This window comes from Tachypleus tridentatus, chromosome 1 (genome assembly GCF_004210375.1).
Source record: "Tachypleus tridentatus isolate NWPU-2018 chromosome 1, ASM421037v1, whole genome shotgun sequence".
In the NCBI taxonomy this organism is placed as follows: domain Eukaryota; kingdom Metazoa; phylum Arthropoda; class Merostomata; order Xiphosura; family Limulidae; genus Tachypleus; species Tachypleus tridentatus.
The window spans coordinates 87532588-87553942 of NC_134825.1; the positions used below are offsets into that span (position 1 = coordinate 87532588).

A 21355-nucleotide genomic window follows, 5' to 3' on the forward strand; every position below is an offset into this window, starting at 1 on the left:
TTTTTTAAACACAACAACAATAATAAAAACTTGAAACCTTAATCTGTAGTTGTGTAAATACTCCTGTTCTTGTACACTACAGTTTCAAACATCAATACATTATGTTATTTGTGTTATTTTGCTTATAAATAATGTAATAAGCTCTCTGCATTAAACAAAGAAATTTAAGTATATACAAGTTTGAGAGACTTGGAAAAAAAAGTATTGCTTTACTTATTTGTCAACTCTGGGCTTTACATTTCATTTCACTCAGCTTATCTGTATTAATTTACTCACACTTATCACTTTCTTGCAAGGCACGTATTGCTTCACCACATTTTTCTTGGGCTAGAAGATTTTCTCCAGCATAACAGTAGGCCTTGAAATAAATATAAAAACCTAAAATAATTCTAATACATTTTTATAAAATTTTATTTACAGAAAAAGTATGTATACACAGCATAATAACAATATCCATTAATTAGTTCCAACAACAGTGACTTTCAGCATTTTCCACAAAACCATATTTCATGTTAACACAAAAAGTTATAAACATATAACCATAGCTTTGGCATTTGAAAAATTGGTAAACACAACATTATAATTCTTTAAAACAGATAAATATATATGTTATGAAAATTATATAGTTAATGAAAATATTAACTAAGTTTCTTGAAAATATGGCTAAATAATAAGACAAGCTTAATAGATTTTCAAAAAAGATGATCAACATAAAACAGGTGCTATTGGAATGTACATTTTTTCTATGCTTTCCCTTGAAATCTTCACTCATGTAAGCACACAAAGAAAAAATATTGCAGCAATTAATGTTTTCCTATTCTCTAGATGAACTGTATGTTCTCAGTAGTACTAAAATTTCAATCTTATTTAAAAGATGTTTGTTATTAGCAACTTAGGAATTGGCATAACACAACTTTTACCAACCCACATGAATATCATTGTATATTAACTCTTCTTCAATGCAGTATGAACTTGAATTTTTTCAATTAAAGCAAAATAAATATACAAGTTTAATAAAATGATTTTAAGTGTAAGAAAATTAAGGTTTACAAATTACTTAGTCAAAGTTTATCAAATGTAACCTATCACATTGATTTAAAAAACTCTTTAACTACAAATTTTTAAACAGACTACAATGTAAAATGTCTTAATAACAATACATGTTAATTGAAAATATATCAAATTTTTACCTAACACTTTTAAAATACATATAAGAATTTTAGGTTTCAAAATATGACAAACATAAAATATTGCAACTGTACACTTATAAATTTAAAATGTACTCAAACAAGTTGGAAAACATTAATGATAATTGTCTCTAAGGCCTAAACCGTTTACAAGTTGATCATTCGACTAATCATTCATATAATACTAACAAATCACAAGGTATGGTTTTTAACAGTGTATAAGATATCACAGTTTATAATAAAAGTATATAATAAATTAGATACAAATTTATTACCTTTTAATCAGAATGTGTGAAAAGCACACTTGTTATTTGCATTATCTTAAAACTGTGATATAGTATTAAATATTTATTATGAAAATCTCAGATTATCTTTTTTATATTCCATACACCATATTTACATAACTTTTAATCAAGTCAAAAGTGAAAAAACACATTTTTCAATATAGTAATAATTCAGTTAACCTTTCTAAATAATTACAATATCTACCTTGTAAATTTCTTAACCTCAAATATATCTTATCAACTTACATAGGCCAAGTAGAAGAGAGACTTGAGCTGAAAGTATTTTTTCCATTTTCCAAATTTGCTCGGATCAAGACTGCTTATTGTATCAGCTAGGATAAAAGCAGTAATAAAATAAGAACAAATAAAATGATTCCCATATGTTTGTGTGTAAAAAATATATGTGCAAAATTCATAAAACCACTCACTACTTGCAGTTTTATTTTTTCAAACAAAAGTGTGATATTTTGAAAGAAATGTACAAAAATGTTTTTATTCATATTGTTAAATTTAACCTTATACTCTCACACACACACAAATTAGATACTGCTAAATTTAATAAAAATTTCAACAAGGAAAAAGCAAACACATAAACCAAGTTACAGATTATCAAAAACAGTATAAAAGCTACTATATACTTTATGCTTAAAACACTATAAATTTATTCATAATCACTAACTTCTTAAAGTTATAGATTTGATGAAATAGAATGAAATCAAATAGCTCAAAAACACAATTCAAAATGTTGTTACAAATGGCTACAAAGTTATAACCATCAGTCACAAAAAACTGACTCTTCTATTCAATGCACCAAATTTTGAAATATTATGCCCCAGAAGGCAATGACTGGTAAAAATAGACTACTTGACTCTACCATTCAGAATCAATTTCAAGACTTAAAATCCATGAAGTGTGAAAAAGATACAGCTGTATGTAAATCCAAAGGTAAGCAGCATATACATATTTCACAGGAGAGGCAGTTTCCTTTCTTTCTATGTTTACAACCCTGGAAAATCATTTTACAGATTTCACTTATGAGTACATTTTCTCAATCAAAAGAAGTTTTTTTAGATTGTATAACTGGATTACAATTATGTAGTCTCACACCTCCAATCCACTTTTTGGCTTTGACTTTTTTTTTTAATCTGGGTTGTTTTTTCATGACCAGTGGCCTTAAATTTTAAATTTGTGGGGAAAATTTGAATTACTAAAATAATTTCTAACACAACTAAACAACAGTTAGAAAGAACATTCTTGTTCTTTTATTTTCATTAAGCATGGGGAAGGGGGTAAGTGAGTTTAAATTTTTAAAAAATTCACCTGATAATTTGATGAACTTGAACAAAATTTAGTGCCAAGAATAAAACTAGCTAGTTTTATAGGAGTGTACCAAAAAATATGATGTAATGGAATATTGCATTTTTTAGAACTGAGATATATTTCAAACACATGCTTACCCCTGACAAGCTGAAAGCCTTTCTATTTGTTAAGTTTGAGCTGACACTCTCAATAAAATGTGACCACATACATCACTTACCCTTAATACTCTTCTCTCCAACTTCTACGTGACTTACTGTGAAATCTCCAGTGAATTTTATAAAGCTCTGCTTTTCAGCTATAATTAGGATTTTATTTAAATTTGCAATTATAATGACTTTTAGTTGTGAGAAGGTTGTATGGAAAGTATTTCAAAGATAAATACATGTTGGAAATTGATTTTATTTCTAATAATGTAAAATTTTCTGAAGACAAGAATGTCCATGTCGAAAACATAATGTGAAATTATGAAAATAAAAAGAAACTGAAAATACAAAACTACAAACTATAGGGCAAGAAGATAATAAACATAGCCTACAGTTGGTATGTAAACAAGTACATTCTGAGTACAAACCAGGACCAGAAAATAAATTGTAAAATTACATAAGACAAAGAATGAATAGAGCAAACCAGCCTTATAAAAAAGGCTGAACCACTTAGAAAGAAGAAATCCTGCTCAATTGGACACCAAAGGGTGGTCAGAAGTGAAAGAAAAAAATCTTGATTAAATTATTTTGAAGGTTGTGTTATACTTTATCCCACAGTAAAAAAAAATGGGAAGTCCTTGTCATTTCATAATCCCACCTATGTCTTTATCCATGATAACTTTTAATCCAAAAAAGTGGTCAGTTTTGCAAGTGTTAATGATGAGAGTTTTGTATATTCTGCCCAACAATGGGACAAAGGTGTTGGCATAAACAGATAGGAGGAATATTAAGTCCTGTAGTGGAATGTTCTTGGCAGTGTAGCCCAGACATATTATATAAGAAGATAATGCATAAGTAGTTGCCCTTTTACATCTACACAAAAAAAAGGGCCAAAGAGTCACACAACTGGCTAACTCTGGGCATTCAGGGAGAAATGAAGAAAGACCCAAATAGTCCCCAAAGATGGGCTCAATAACATGAAGACAATGCTACAGGAACATTAAAACATAAAGAAAAAAATGATATAATAAAATAATAGCATAAATGATTCCCATCCTGGTTGAAGCCGAGACATCTAGTTGTAATGGTAGTCTCATTACTGACATCTCAAATGTCATGCAAGGATGTGCATGCAGAGATAAAAAGTACCTGCCAAGGCATCAACAGCCACCAGATGATACCCTATCCATTTTGAAAGGGTAAAATCCTTTTTTTGAGCTCCAGTATAGAAGTTGAAATTTTAACTACAAAAATGCATAAATATATGGCAACATGTAAGTCTTGACTGTATGAATCTGTGTACAGAATCTAAGATAAGAATGGATCATTTCATTGTGAGTGTGTCTACATCTCCAATAATTAACACTTAAGTAAAATAAAACAAAATCAAAAGAAAGGGCCTTGTTAAAAACAGCAAATCCAAATCTTTGACTAGGAATAATTTGTTATAAAAGATGATAGTGATATAGGAGTGGAACACTGTGGCCTTGAGCACTCACATCTTGCTCTTTTAAATTCTATTTCTCTTGATTATTTAATTATTTTAATCTTCATGTGAGACTTGTGAACAGAGGTTAAGACTGACTGATGGTGTATCCCCACCACAATGGGGTCCTACTTCCCCAATCACCTCCAAAACCTAGGGTATATTTTATATCCTACAATATAGCCTGTACCATGGGAATCCTTGTCTTCATTTAAAACAAATTATCATTAATCAGAGGTTTGGATTTGCTGTTTTTAATGCAGTACTTCCTTTTGATTTGGTTTCAGTTGACTGTTCAAGCATTGGTGTAATATATATAATTAAAGAATGTGATTTGTTGCTGACTATGTCGCACTTTTCCATTATATTGTTCAATCTTTATGCAGTGTCACTGCCTTAACTAAAAGACATATTATGCAAACTGTGATTTAACCTTGCAATGTGATTATAGTAATTGTATTACTGCCAATGTTATAAAATGTAATAGCAAAAGATTTCTCACATGTCCTGTTCTAAGCACTTTTCATCCTATTGCTTATATAAATTTGTTTTGTAAAATAAAAAAATTGTAATTTATTTATTAACTAAATGTAATACTAAATATGTGTGACAAACTTCAAATCCATTATATATACATATAAATTTGCACAACCTCCAGTTAAAAACAATTTAATGAACTCCTCAAAATTAAAGCATTTAGATTTCACCCTTTTACCTCTATTAAGATAAGTATACAAGAAATTTTTATGAAGATACCAACAGACTTCAATGAGAGAAATTCTATCTTTTGAAATTAAGATCATTATATCCTTATGGATTAAATTAAGAGTTTAATAACTCTACTGTTTTGAATTTGAGTAATGATTGCTGTATTGTTAATTTTTTCTTTATATATATAATTCTTCTTAAAAGTAAGGAAATACGATGTAAAAGAAGCATAAATTAAAATGGGTTGATTTTTTAGAATTTTGTAGTAATTTACATATTTTTTTATTCTAGTGTGCATAAATTATTTTTCAAAAAGATTTATCAACTTAATTTACCTAAAATAAGAGCATTAATTAACATAATAAAAACTTGATTTTGAAAATGATTATGCAAAGTACTTATTAGAAGATGTTATAAAATATCGATTAACAATAAATTATATTTACCAAGTTTTGAAAAAGAGAAACTGCAAATCAAACCTTCATATAATTTTAGACATAAAGTATACAATGTTTTTCAGATTTCTAAAATTATTCATCAATCTATAAAAAATAACATTTTTCCTTGTAAAAACTTAAACCCTACCAACAGTTATAAATACAAAGTTTCAACTGGTCCACCATTATACAATTACAAAAGCCTAAGTAATTTTAATGTAGATGAAGTTAAAAACTTATCTTATGAGTGTGAAAATAGTTTTACATTGATACTTTCCAAAGACCCATTATTACTGGTATCTTGAAAATTATAAAACATAAACTATTATGTGAAATACTTTAAAATGATCAAATACAGAATAGCCACAAACTGTAATAAGCAAAATATTCTAAAATATATTGAAAACAATACTGATGAATATATTTTGAAACGTAACTATATTATATCTTATCCACCTAGATGGGTTTTAGAATGCAAGTTTTATGTGCTTAAAAAAAATTTTAATTATCCCATGTAAAATTAAAGAACTACCATATAAATATATCATTTCATCAGTTAAAAAAATAAAATTCAACAATCACAAGAAAAGTATGTTATAGTTCCCAATGATAAAGCTAACTGTAATTTTGGTTTTATTTGTAAAAGGTTTTATGCATTAATTATGATAAAAGAAGTCAGTAGTACACAAACTTTTAAACTTATTAACCAATCTAAAGATATGGTAATTAATAATTTCATTCAAGCTTACAAAAAAACTTTATTCTGAACCACATTCTTATGTAGATTTATCTTTTCTATATACTATTCCTAAACTCCATAAACCTCTTATAAAATTTAGATTTATTTCTAGTTCAATAAAAATAACTGTTAAACAACCAGCCATTTTATTTTATACAATTAAAAATACAAGTTTTAACAATAAGAAGAAACACAAGTTTTTGATAATAAAAAATAATCAACCTATTTTAGAATAGCTAAGAAATCACAAACAAGTAAAGAATATTCAAACATTTGATTTCATTACATGGTATACCTCAATTCCATTAAAATATTTAATTTTTATTATAATTCCATTTATAGAACAACTCTGTTATCCTTTCATAGTACTTCAAAATATAAAAGATATATTAACTTTCTGCATTTATAATAATTATACATTTTTCAATAACCAGGTTATTAAACAAATAATAGGAATTCCAATGGGAGCTAGCTATTCTACTTGCACTGCAAACTTACATCTTTATTTTTATGAGAATACTTTTATTGAAAATTACATACAGATATTTTTACTTTAACTTACCTATATATAGATTATTTAATTGGTGTAAATAATCTTGAAATAAATAATGTTATTAGCACTATTTATCAGGTACAATTAGAAATTGAAAATACTTCAATATCTAATGTAGAGGCACATTATTTAGGTATAGAATTTTTAAAACATGATAATGCTATCAATCTAAATATTTTTGATAAAAGAAAATTTTGTTTTTCCAATATATGGTTTACCCTCTTTTAATAGTAATGTAACATACTCTTCTGTTATAAGCGTTATAGCTTCACAATTATTCAGATTTTGCAAAATTGGTAATAAATTACAATGTTTTATTATCAATGTTGATATATAAATACAAAAATTAATATTTAATGAATTTAATAAAGAAACTCTAAATAAAATTATTAAAATATTCTGTGATATATATAAGAAAGTATTAAATAAATATAAAGAAGCAAACATTAAAGAAACTTTACTGAAAATTTTTGATTACTTTTAGCTGTTAATAAAGTTATTTAAACAACTTGGCACTACTTTATGTAAATGAATGCCTTATTGCATATAAAGGATTGTTTAGAGTCTGAAAATTGATAGTTACAGTGGACTTAATAGTTGGTAGTTGAGAGTTATTTTACATAACTGGTTGGGACCCTTTATACTATTATAATTTGTCTACTGCATTACTAATTAGTGCCATACCACCATAATAGGGGCTAAAAGGTAAGTTTTTTTAACTTACTTACCCCCAAGTGATGGTACCTTATTTTTTTCTTCTTTACTTTGGAGAGCAGTCACCTTCCCACAACTGTCTGCAGGAAGTGAAGGGTGATATAGATGAAGGACTTTGCGAGCTTTAGCACATTATAGCCTATACCCTGGGGATCCTTTCAGTTAGTGAAGTGTTTCTGATTTTTGATTGGGCTTGAATTTGTTTATAATAAATTATATATATAACCAAATTTTTTCTTAATCTCTGGCACACCTAGATTTCTAAACATGTGTGCTGTACAATTTGATATGCTTGGAGCAAATGCAAAGGTTACAGAAAATGTGCAAGAGCCAACTTGACGAGGTGATATAAATACAGAATCAATACATAAGAAGAAACTGAATTTAATTATTGTAGCTATTTTGTTTGTATTTTTGGTTTTGAAGTCAAACTTATTCACAATCCTGAATCATGGAAATGGTCAACAATGAATGTTGAGCAGAATGTAAAAACAACTCATCAAGCCTTGAAGAAAACAAAATTCTGATGCTGAAGATACACGATGTGTGGAAGGTAAAACAACAACAAAGTACTCAATTCCCATATCAGCCTATTCCTTTAGGGGATAAAGAAACCAGGCAACTTAAGACCAAAGTTACAACCCATCAAGGACACTGTCTGAGTACTTGTGAGAGACATAAAAAAAAAACTTTAAACAAAAACCTCAAAACAAAAAGTTAGGCCAACAGAAGCACATGGTTTCTGTGGCAATTAAAAATTGCTAAGAGTGCAGTTCTGTTACTGCAATAAAACAAACATACAGGAAAAAAATGATGCAAGCCACTAAGGAGTTGGAGAAAAAGACAAGAAACCAAATTCCACAGGCATCAACTATGAAATACAGACCAATGAGACTAATACACTGCCAAGAAGGAATTTCTGAAAGAACATTACAAAGCCAGCTTCACTAACAAAGGACAACATAACAGCCACAGTCATTGTGGAATATTTATAAAACAACAGAATCTCTCTAAGACAGACAAGAGGAGTAGCAACTATGGAAGTGTAGGTCAGTATCAGGCAATAAGAAGAACTGGATAATGGGATCAACCTACCTTGGTCAGTACCTAAAAACAAAAGATTAAGAAAAGGGTAGGCAAAGAAAATTATCCTATGAAAGGCTAAAGACATTCTCTGCTAGAGAAGCTAAACCTAAAACGGGAAACTAGTAAAGCATCAAAAAAGTGATGACTGCCTTCACAAATTAATCAAGCATGAGACAAACAAACCATTGACACAACCAATAAAATACCAGCTCATAGAAAGACATAATGTGAATGTAGCCAAAATAGTAGAAAAACTGCAAAAAAAAAAAAGGTTGTGTGATTTACATATACTGCCTAAACACCTGTCAAAGCACCTGTTTGTATTACAACACAAAGACTGTGTAACATAAGCAAGAAGTTTTGACATTCATGTGGAATGGCCCAAATCTCTAACAGAATAATGCAAGAATGGCTACAGTCCCTAAAGACACTGATCCCAAAATATATCACTTTACACCTGGAGAGAGGCAATGGTAAAAATATTATGATCAAGAAGAGGTGAAAGGAAGAGGAAACCTACCACAGAAAAATCACGTATGAGCCACATTTGAAGGTAACCAAGAGAACTGTAGAAATTCCAACAGTCAACAGGCCCGAGAAGAGACTCCATGAAGGGACAAGATCCTAATAACAGAATCTGAAGTAAGCACAATCATTGGTACTTACCAAGTGAACAGAAGTCACTCTGTTATCCAAACAGACAGGAAATTTCTGGCAGATGGAGAAGTATGTGTAACACAAATTCAAGGGGACTGTAAAACCAAAGCAGATAGGTGAGCAGTTACTGGAAGAGTATTTATTTGAATAATCCCACAAAAGAAGCTACCTGGGAGGTCAATTCAGTGTAAGGCAATCACTGAGCAACAATCCCTTAATCATCCATGTAATGATAACAGTTGACACTAAGAGTGTGTGTGTAAAAGACCACATAATGATTTGACAGCATATGTGAAAACCCAGAGTGTCAAAAACATACCAAAAATAAAAAGGAGGGGCAATAGAGTGAAAAATCACTCCACCGTGTGAAAAACGAAGAGAGATGCATTGTGGCATGCTTATAAGCATCTTTGATATCCCAATTCTTCATCCAAAAACTTAGATTCTCAAAGGTTCCATCTAGAAAAAAGGAATATTTAAATAATAAATGAGAAGATAAAGTCCCCTGTTGTCTATGACATTACAAAATAATGAGTGTGTGTTTTCTTATAGCAAAGCCACATCAGGCTATCTGCTGTGTCCACCAAGAGGAATCAAACCCCTAATTTTAGCACTGTTAATCCAAAAACGTACCTCAATGAAAATAAACCCTGAAAAAACATGAAATATGACACTCCTTTGCTCTGAAAAAGGTTTGAAGTTGTCATATCCAAAAACCAAACAAAAACTGGAAGTGTCAAATTTGGATAATGAATGAAAGATATAAATAAAAATACCTGATGAGCCCAAGAAACACAAAGCAACTTTTATATTATTACAAAATATCTAAGATGACCTACAAATGTCCAAATATAGGTCATCCAGAAGAGTCAATGAGTGAGTCACAAAGACCCACAATATTTGCATAAACATTGTCATACAATAAATGAGTAAAATGTAGCAAACATCAAAAAACATTATACTGTATTCTAAAAGAGAATGATGACTAGAAATTAAAAAATAAGTGCCTTGCAATACAGCCTATTGGGAAAAGACATCAAAAGAGCATATAAGCCACATGGTAAAGAGGACATCAAAACAGACATGTGATCCTGATTAATACACAACAGAATGAGAATAATTAATAAAAGTTTGAAAAAGAAAATCTCAAAACAAGTCAACTCATGGAGCACAGGGCAGAAAATTGATGATAGATAAAAAAAAACATCTTTCATTTTCCAAGAACCAAACCAAGGATCAAAAATTTGAGAAAGAGTAGAAGGGAAAGCATGCCACTCACATGCCACACACACACACACACACACACACACACACACACACTAATGAAAATAGGTTCAATATTATATATATATATATATAATGTACCTCAAGCTACTGAAATACTATAAAGACAAAATACTGAAGACAAAAGGCAGAAAACTTTCAAAACATTGTCTCATACACTTATGTTTCTGCAACATGCATTTGATGACCATTCAACAAAATTTCATCATGACTACTCTGCCTAAACAAGCTATCAAAGAATATCAGACAAAATGAAATGACACCAGCAGAAGTATAATTAAGATTAGAGCTAGCACTGCAGCAGACAAATCCAACTCAGCAAATTCTTAAGATGAATAAAACCGACTAAAACATTTTATGTAAATTAAGGACCCATATGATTGTGACACCCACCAAAAATATCAGCCTAAAAAGTCACAAATATGTTAAATAATCAGAACTAACATAGCAGTTACAATTTCCCATGTAATGCTACAGTAAAAAACAGAAGAAACTATGTCACTGAAATTCCAATAGTGGAAGAAAAAGTTACATGAGAAAACTATAATAGCAAAGTTTACAGCTATTCTGTTAATAAGAAAATCTAATTCATTATGGGAAAGCACTGTTTATACAAGTCTTTCATGTTCATGCAATAAGTTATGTGGAAGATAGAAGAGTGAACAAGTATGGATGATACTTGTTTACAATTCATAAAAGATATTCAGAAATTTTTAATCACATGGTTTTCTGACAGCACAAGTTTAAAATCAATAAGGAAAGCCTTTCAATATTTCACAGGTAATTCTATCTGACCTCAACTTAATATTAAGCTTTAAAAAGTTTATACCATTCAAATGGGAAAGTTAAAGAATATAATAGAATATGGGATGAAAGACCAAGTATATAAACATTTCAGTCATTAAGTAACCATCAAAAGACAAGGGTGTCATGATGGGTTTTATCACATACTAGAAGAAGAGGTTGACATGATGATTACATCACCCCACCAGAAGATAAGATTGACATGATGGTAAAATCACCCTACCAAAAGATAAGGTAAACATAATGAGTTATATATCACCTACAAGAAAATAAGGTTGTCATGATGAGTTATATCCTATCAGAAGATAAGGTTGTCATGATTAGTTATATCATTTAGCAGAAGGTAAGGATGATGTGACTACTATATCACCTAGCAGAAAGTAAGGTTGATGTGGTGGAATATATCACCCAATGAAGGTCTTCTTTAAAAGTCAAATATCAAAACTAAACTTCTTCTGCTTCTAATAAACCTGAACAAATGATAATGATATTTAAACAAACACATTACCAGCAGCAGTATATATTTTGGATGTTTCATTTGATAAAGCTGATATCAGACTTGGCGAGTGCTTCTGCTCAATAGCTCGAGCAATGGTCACTACAAGAAGTGAATCATATCACATTAATCAAATAAATGTCTTTTTATTTAATAATTCAAAATGTAGCATTGTTATTTACTATAAAAAATATGAAAAAAGATTTCTAATCATTTTTAGATTTATCTGAAATTGATATAAATTATAATTTAATATAGAGAACATCTATCATTTAGAAACAAATAACATAAATGTATCAAAACATATTTTGAGCTTAAAAAGTAACATAAAAGTGATACAGCATCGTTCAAAAGTTTCAACTTGCTACTTGAATTCCTACTTGATTTTTATATTTGTAATTAGTTTTACCAACAAAAAATTAACATTATTGTTATTTGATGCAATGATGTGTCTCCATCTTCAAGAGCAAAATAATGCAGTAAAGAAATATTTAAATTAGATACATGCACCTGTGATTACTCTAAGACTGATACTGAAATAAATATAACGTTTTTCTTAAAAGATTAAAAAAAAACTCACCTTCTTGAGCTTCTGCCGTACACTGATTTATATAGCATGTTATGACACGTGGGTCTAGGTCAGAACCTGGTTCTGGCTTCTCCATCAGCTGTGAGGCATACTGTTCCTATACATGTTATAGTTAGCATAGTTTTTATGTTATCTCATATGTATTTGAAACATTTTTTTCACATCTAAATGACATCAATCTATTGTATTTCATTCGAGTTCTCACGTGAATTTACAAAACTAAAAACACTAAACTGTATCTTTAATTTAACGTTTTTTTCATATTGACTATGTTGATAATCATTTTAAAATATCAAAATTATAGTACTAATCTAATTTTTTTTATATTTACATAATGTATAACCATTTCTTGGAATCATACAAAATATTAAAAATTACTTTTCAAACCAATTATTCTTAAAACTTGCTGTTCACAACATTAAAGTGAAAGGTCTTCAAAGAAGTAGAAAAACCTTAAACTGTAGAAGCAAAAGTAGATGTGGCTAATGAGAAAACTAAAAAGCTCTTCCATTTGATACCGTTTTTTTTTTTTTCAAAAAACAATTAGTATTTGGATGAATGAATAACTACTGTGTTGAAAAATTATGTACTGGTTTATGTTGAATAGCTATATATAAGTGTTCAAGTAAAGCTACTTAAAAACAGAACTTCAGAGTGAATACATATTAAACTAATTCTAACACAAGTGGTGAGAAGTAAAACATTTATATTTTAAAGCTTTTAATGTATCATATTTTGTTACAAATAACACAGTCAAACTCTAAATATTTTGTTATTAATATTAAACAAGTTCTACATAAATTATAATTAATACCAGTAAAAACAAGTATTTAAAAATTACACACAAAAACAAAATTGTCAAATACACAATTTTAAGTGAAATACATACAATAACTGGTTATTCCTTGAAGTTATGTTTTCTATTATTTTTAGTTCTGTAATATAACATTTTTAACAATTTATGTAAGCAGTGATGCACATCAAAATGAATCTCAAACAAACATAAAATACAAGAATCAATACAAAAAAATATAACTGTGAAACCAATAACTAGAGAACAGGAAGCTAAAATGTATCTGAAAATGTATTTCTGATAGATACTCACCTCTAAACACAGAATAGCTTAATCTATTGCATATATGTTTGTGAGATTTTCATGACATTAATCTTGAGCTAACTCACACCTAAAAATCACGTATTTAACATGAACTGCACTATTGCATGATGACCTCTTCATGTGACGATAGCCCTCCACCAACAGTAGGATGACACAACCTCCTTGCATAGTAACTCCCATTATGTACTTGCATTCCAAATAATGTCACATTCTTAGATGGTGCAAGACAAAATAACACAAGAAGTGGGGAGGATGAGTGGGAATGTGTGAAGAGGTGATTATCAGAAATGCATTTTCAGTTAAGGAAAATATTATCTACCAAGACAATACCCCACCTCAACATGCAGAATAGCTAGAATCCCACAATGAAATGGTGGAGGGGCCAGTGCGAACATTAAAACTATACGTGTTCCCTTCAGAAAGAGCCTGAAGGAGTAGGCCATGGAGTGTGACACTTGATAGTAAAGGCTCCAAAGATGCACACTAATAGGAGACCATTTTGTTTAGACCAGGGTATACTCTTTACCCAGAAGAAAACAAAGAGAAAGGCAAAAAGCTGAAAGTGCTGCAGTGGTTGGTAATCCATGTAGTTTAGTGTTGTTAGGGTGCAATGCACTGTATGATGTGTCTCATGTTGACTCAACTGGGCAGATAGATTCTCACTTGAAGATTGATCCACATAAGACAGAGAGTGCACAATCAGTAAGCTCAACCACCCTAACAGCAAGGAACTAGTAAGTGGCAAGGGTCTCCCATGCTCCACAAGACAAAATGGGTGAAGATCCACAGATTCCCAATGGACACTTGCAAGAAAGGTCTCTTACCAAAGACAGTGCAATGGGTGACAACCAGCAAGCATGAGCCAAAGAAATAGGGAGTCATTTCCCAGGTGTCAGCTTTTTAAATAACAAATCAAGAAATTGAAGAATTTTAATACCATGAGGATATTTCTAACGGTCTTGTAAAACATCCCACCTAAATAGTAAACACTGGAAGAGAAACATGGATAAGTTAAGATCTTTCCATTACCTCTTGCTCAATGCAAACAGTGGGAAATAAGCATTTATGGGAAGGCAGCACTGCCCACCTAGCAGAATCTTATAATAGGGAAAAAGAGTAACAAAAGAGAAAATGTGTCACAGCATATAAATTAACTGAAAAACAATGACTTGAGAGAGTCAAAATCCTACAGGAGATAAAACAGCCAAATGATGAAGATACTGAGAGATGAACATGGTAAGAATCATCTACATACCAGCCTGAAGAATGTTGTCCAAGGGGTTGGTAAAAATAAAGACACAAAAGAGTGAGATATTTGACAGCTCTTGAACAGCTGAAGTCCTGGGAAGAAAGGTCCAAACAGGATAGAGAAAGAAGTATGGGGAAAAGAGAGTATCAATGGTATATAATACCAGGATAAGAACAAAGAAAAAGGTGAGACTAATCATGACTGAGAGCACTGACAGAAAGGGCCAATAGATGATGAAGTGGGACTTGAAGAAAAGTCTGATGTTAAAAATGGAGAAGGAATTGATGAGAGGCATGCCCACCTGAGCAAATCCAATGACTGGATAGTTGGTTTGGTGTTTTATGATGCAAAAGGTTAAAATTAATGTAAAAATTTTAACATTCATAAAAGAAAATTAAGGTAAAAGAAGTAAAAGTTTAATTTCTGAATTAAAAACATAAACATCATTAAATCCAATGATTACATCTAGTCTACAGTGATAAGAGAAAAACTACAGTAATACAAGTTGCAAATGACTTTCTGTAGCATAACTGTAGTTATCATAACTCACCAGGATGCCTAATGGGTAAGTTCAAAAATCAGCATTAATCACCTGAAGGTGGCCTTTACAGTCTTGGTTTCGAGTTATTTGACGTTACAGCCATTTTCAAAATGTAAAGTAATAAAATAAAGCAATAAAAGTTTTCAAAGACTTTCAGCAAAATTTTAATTATAACTCACCAGGATGACTAACAGGTAGTTCAAGCAGCAGCATTAGTCACCTGAAGTTGACCTTTCCAATCCTGGTTTCAAGTTATTTGACATAACGGCCATTTTCTAATTTCAAATTGAACAAGATGTACTTTGATTCTTAAAAGAGAATCACATTAAAAAAGGTCTAATGTATAAATTTAAAAATCTTAAATAACCTTAAAAAGATTAACTGACTTTGAAAAACTAAAACCATTTACAAGGTAGATGGTGTTACCATTGCCAATAACACTGTAACATTATGCATAAACCTTGGAACAGAACATGTTTAAAATGGTGCTGTCGTTGAGAGTCATAACTATGGTAAGACAGTAAAATGTGGCTTATTGTGACCTGAGTGTTACACAGACAACACATTGGTGCATCAATCCCAGATAAAAAAAAAATGATGCATTAAAAAACTGTGACCAATACATAGTCCCATCAGAACAACTTCCTCTTTCTGATCCTTATGGAAGCAAGATGACCAAAGTTCAATAGAGGGTTTTATTCGGAAAATTTTATTTTCACATTGCTCGCTCCAAGTCAACTGCCAACTGGCACAGAGCCAAGCCTCGAATATAGGACCACAGTCCAAATATGGAACAGACACAGTAGTGATAATGCCAGAGCAGATAGATTTAACTGTGGTGTCGGCAAGCTTGTTCCCGCGAATACCAACATGGCTTGGTATCCAGAAAAACTGGATAGAAGTAAATGTTAAAGAGAAATGGTCAGGTCAGTTTTGAGTATCGGCAAGAACAGAGTGTGAACTAACATGAAGCGATTCCAAGGCCATTAGAAAATTAAGCCAATTAGTATAAATAGTGCAATCTGAGTACTGCTTAGCTCTTATGTGATCCAGAACAAGAGAAATGGCTTACAGTTCAGCAGTGAACACAGAAGCTGTACAGAGAATTCTGTTCACAACACCGAACCATAACAAACCATGGCAGAGCCAACACAATCACCTAATTTTGAACCATCTGTAAAAACAGGAATGGAAGGATGGTTCAAAAGATATTCAGCAAATAACAGACAGTATTTCCAATCAGGAGTGTCTGTTTTTCTCAGATGATTTAAAGATAGGTCACATATGGGGACTATAATACGCCATGCTGGGATGGGCTGATAAGTAGATGCAATTCATCTAACTACACCTGAATACAAAGGCCAAAAGGACCAAAAGCAGATCATCTGTTCTGAAAAAGCATGGTCCATGGAGGAAGGAAAACACAACCATAGGTGGGATGATTTGGTAAGGAAGGAAGTTTCATAGCATATAGTAAAGACAGTTACAAATGGTGGAGGTGCAAAGAAGGTTCAGGAGACTGTGTATAAGCTCTGAACTGGGGAAGTGTGGAAAGTCCTAGTGCAGAGCCAAAGTCCCTGATGATGAACGGGGTCCAACATCTTTAAGGCCAAGGTCCTGGCAGAGCCATAGACCAGTGATCCATAGTCTAGTTTCCAACGAATAAGAGCATGATATATCTTTAGCACAGAACATCGATCTGCTTGCCAAGTGGTGGAAGGGATAACACGGAGGATGTTTGTGCTCTTGTACATTTGACCCGTAGCTGCTTGATGTGTGGTATAAAGGTCAGCTTACGGTCAAAGATAAGCTTCAAGAACTTTGTCTCAGGGACCACAGGCAGTACAACTTCACCAATACTGCATCCAGGATCAGTGTGAATAGCCTGTTGGCAGCAAAAGTGCATGCAATCAGTTTTAGAGAGAGAGAAGTTAAAGCCGTTTGTTATGGTCTACTTCAGTAAATGATTGAGGGCAGTCTGTAGCTGCAGCTCAATATACCTCATGTTCAACAACTGACATGATATATGAAAGTTGTCAACAGAGAGCATGTTTGCAACAGTAAGAGGGAGTTCTTCAGTGATGGCATTAATTTTTACACTGAAAAGTGTGACACTCAGAATACAGCACTGAGGGACTCCAAGTTACTGTAGAGAAGAACGGGAAAATGTCAAACCCACATGAACTTGGAATCACCTGTCCATTAAAATATTTTTAATAAAAATTGGCAAATGGTCATGTAACCCATATAAATGGAAGTCTTGCAAAATGCCATACTCCATGTTGTATCATACACCTTCTCAATGTCAAAGAATACTGATACAAGATGTTGTTGTTTGAGAAAGGCTTTTCTGATTGAAGTTTCAAGTCGAATCAGGTGGTCCATGGTAGAGCGTTGTTGTTGGAAGAGGAGGTCGTTTGATTTGAGTAACCAAACAAGACGAGCATCACCCATCCTCTCTAAGATATTAGAGAGACAGCTCATCAAAGCAATTGGACAGTAAGTTGAAGTAATCTTGGGATCCTTTCTATGCTTAAAGAAATGTAGGACAATAGCCTGATGTCAGGCATCAGAAAAAACATTCTCCTGCCAGATCCAATTAAAAACAATCAAAAAAATAGCAAGAGAAGTAGGAGGAAGATGGTGCAGCATTTCACAGTGTACATCATCAGGTCCAACCAATGTAATACCAGACCAAGGAAGGGACAGTTTGAGTTCAAAAGGAAAGAGGTGATCACTCTGCCTGAGTCCTGATGGCTAAGAAAGTGGAGGAAGAAGCAAAATTGCTAGAAACCCAGCAAAAGTTTTCACCTAGAGTATTGGAAATGCACTGGGTATCAGCTACTTTGGTCGACATTGGTCAGCATCGTAATTCTATCGTTGAAAGTGGGGATACACCTCACTGCAGAAACTCCTTAGGTGGAGAAATCAGTGAGAATCTCTGACTCCGGAATGTTCTTCAAATCCCTCTCAACAATAACTCCTCATGACGAATTCAAAGTAGGTATATCCCTAATAAAAAGGCAAGAGGAGTTCACTGTGTTGAGATGTGGATGTTTCCACCAATATGATAAAAGAGCAAACCTTTCTGACTGGCTCTGGAGAGCCAGCAAGTCCCTCTAGTCCCTTCTGAATGAAAAAGGGACACATTTGCCTGAAAGGTTTGTCTGAAAAAGAATGTAGTATAAGAAAATGTGGTACAGGTGTCACAGATGTTGAAAATTGCTGCTCTCAATCTTCAACACATGGTTGTTTACTTATAAACTGTTTTTTCATTATTTTATTTGAGGAGTTTTTATTAGGAGGATCCAATATAGAAAAATAATTTTTCGGTGCCCACTGACCCCACCCACCATGGAACCCTACGAGGGGATGCACCACAATACCATACAAGGACACTGCAGCAGTGCCAGGGTTTCATGAGCACTATACCCAAACACCAGCATCAAATACAATCTCTGCAACACTGGTACTTAGTTGACCCTAGCCCATATGGACCAGCCAAGGCTGCCCATCTACAGAAATTCAAGGCCAAAGTCATGTGTTCGAGTTAGACCACTCAACCACCAGTATCCTCTCCTCCCCTTCACGGGTCACCACACACAGCAAACACATGGGTGGATGTTTAGATCTCAGGGAAGGTAAACTGAAAGAACAAAACCTTCCCTGGGAGGTCCCCTCATCACATACACAAATCCACACTGAGTGGCAAACCCAATGAAAAACCTATGAGTGGAGAAACCACATTGTGGTTGGAACCTTTTCTGCTCAAGAAATGCATTCCACTACTAAGTTCAGAGCCCTTGGAACATGAAAATTCATGAGATATACCTAACAGGAATAAGCCCAAAATAATAAGTTCAATGTGTTAAAATAGAATCCTGAAATATTAGGTTGAGGAATAATTCGTGAGCGTTTTTAAATAATTTAATTCAAGCATTACATGCAAGACTATACAATACTTCAATGCATGAACACATTACACCCAAAACATTTATTATGATACTTTATTTCATGTAATACCTAGGTATATAGTATGCATTGTTTTAAACGAAATTGCAAGAAATTAAATGCGAAAAGCAGATGGTGTCGAAAATGCTCGATTTTGTCCACTTGACATTCCATTTAATGAGCTGAAAATGAAAGCAAAAATTAAAGACATATGAAAATCAAACACACCATCTATTAGAGCAAAAAATTATCTACCAAATGACATGAAATATTTTGCAAAAGCGTTTCATTTATGAATATATTTTTTTAACTTGAAAAAACGCTCACGAATTATTCCTAAACCCAATAGATAGCCCCAATGTTAGACATAAAAAATGACAGTGGAATTGTCAGAACAGATCACAATGAATCAATTCAGGAGAAAATGGGATAACATGCAATCAACAGCAAGGAGTTAAAAACTGTTGATGTACTGTAAATGCTCTTTCAGAGCCCTCATACCCAAAGTCATACAGTCATTCAGAAATGCCCCCCACCATGACAAAGAAGTAGTTATGAAGAGATGAAGGTGTAGTTGGGGATAAGTAACATAATACCTACTGTGATATTGACACAGTCAAGCAATCAAGAAAAGTCCTTAAAAAGGGCAAAAAAGAGGTACACACTCAAGGGCCAAAGATCCTGAGAAATGTTCCACTGGTCCCATAATTTCACCTGAAAAAGGCAAGTGTGTGCAGCCTAAATGAATAAGTAATTCAAAGGAAACCAGAGTTCTCAAAAGCAAAAGAGCCTTGTTTGCAGAGCAGATTAAAGAAGGAAGGCAGTGAAGGTTGAGTCTGACTGAGATAATAGTTGAAGAATATGCCCTGATACACCAAGTGCAAGGCAATCCTAAGAAAAGACTTGGAAGGTTGGACAAGCTAGACAGCCAAGCAGACTGACACAAAAGATTAGAGACATGCAAGAAGTCTTCCTCTCAAAAAGGGTATGAGTAGTAGTAATGAAACTTTAGCTTCAGTCTATGAACAAGACCAGCAAATTCATCCAAGATTCACATAAAGACATACAAATCAGAAGCAATGCCAAAAGAAAGAGCATGGAACTGGAAGACATTCATATCCCGACGGACAAAAGAAAGAAAATGCCTGGAAGACAGGGATTTGGGAGATGTAAAAACGTTTTCTGAAATATTCACTATGATCCTCACAGTTTAAGTAAAAAAGAACCATTGGATGATAAACCAAATGAGAAATGACATGTTGGTAACTGGTTGCTAAACTACAATCTTTAAAGGGAACACAAAATAATGAGAGTAATAACCAAGTGTAATGATAAATACCTTCTTGTGGTGTTCTTGGCCAAGAAATCCAAGACCACATCATCTGGATACTGATGACAAAGTGGAATGGAGGAAGGAAAAAAGGAAACAGAAAAGAAAATGAAGTGGAGAGATAGACTACAGGTAAGAACATGAAGAACCCCTCTGTTATATGAAAACTGAGGTAAAAGGCTGGCAAAGAGAAAGAGAATAGACTCACACAGCCAGACTTGACAAGGTAGGCACATATGACATTTACAGTAGAAAGTGGGAGTATAGTAAGTAAAAAAAGGCTGAGAAGCTGGAACAGGAAGAGAAGAGGTGGTTTCAAAAACCTAGGAACAGAACAGCGATGTTGAGAAAGCATACTAAACAATGAAGACCAATGCATTCAGGGTCTCTAGTGAGTCAGAAACATGTAATTAGCCAGTTTCATCATACAAAATCATATATGCAGAAGTGATCAGCTGGTTCTTTTATACAAAATTATATGGATAATTAAGTGATTAACTGGTTATTTCAAATAAAAGCATATAAATAAAGATATGGTTGGATGTTTCTCTTACAAAAAACCAGGCAAGACATTGACCAGTCATTTATTTGGTAGAAAATTGTATAGAAGGATAACAAATAAACAGTTTATTTTGTATTGTAGACAGTTATACACATAGAAAAGTGACTATTTATATCAT

The 21355-nt window shown here is 32.4% G+C and overlaps 1 protein-coding gene across 2 annotated transcripts in view; it reads right to left on the bottom strand.

Moving 5' to 3' along the window:
* LOC143254977 (BRO1 domain-containing protein BROX-like) overlaps positions 1-21355 on the bottom strand; it is a 56603-nt gene that overhangs the window by 11069 nt on the left and 24179 nt on the right. Inside the window, exons 5-8 of one of the 2 annotated variants that reach the window (XM_076509923.1) lie at positions 12479-12584; positions 11911-12000; positions 1718-1803; positions 277-358 (exon numbers count right to left, since the gene is read on the bottom strand). In XM_076509923.1, coding sequence (XP_076366038.1) covers positions 277-358; positions 1718-1803; positions 11911-12000; positions 12479-12584 — 364 coding nt within the window. The remainder of the gene's footprint in view (positions 1-276; positions 359-1717; positions 1804-11910; positions 12001-12478; positions 12585-21355) is intronic. The other variant, XM_076509933.1, reaches the window with a different exon arrangement.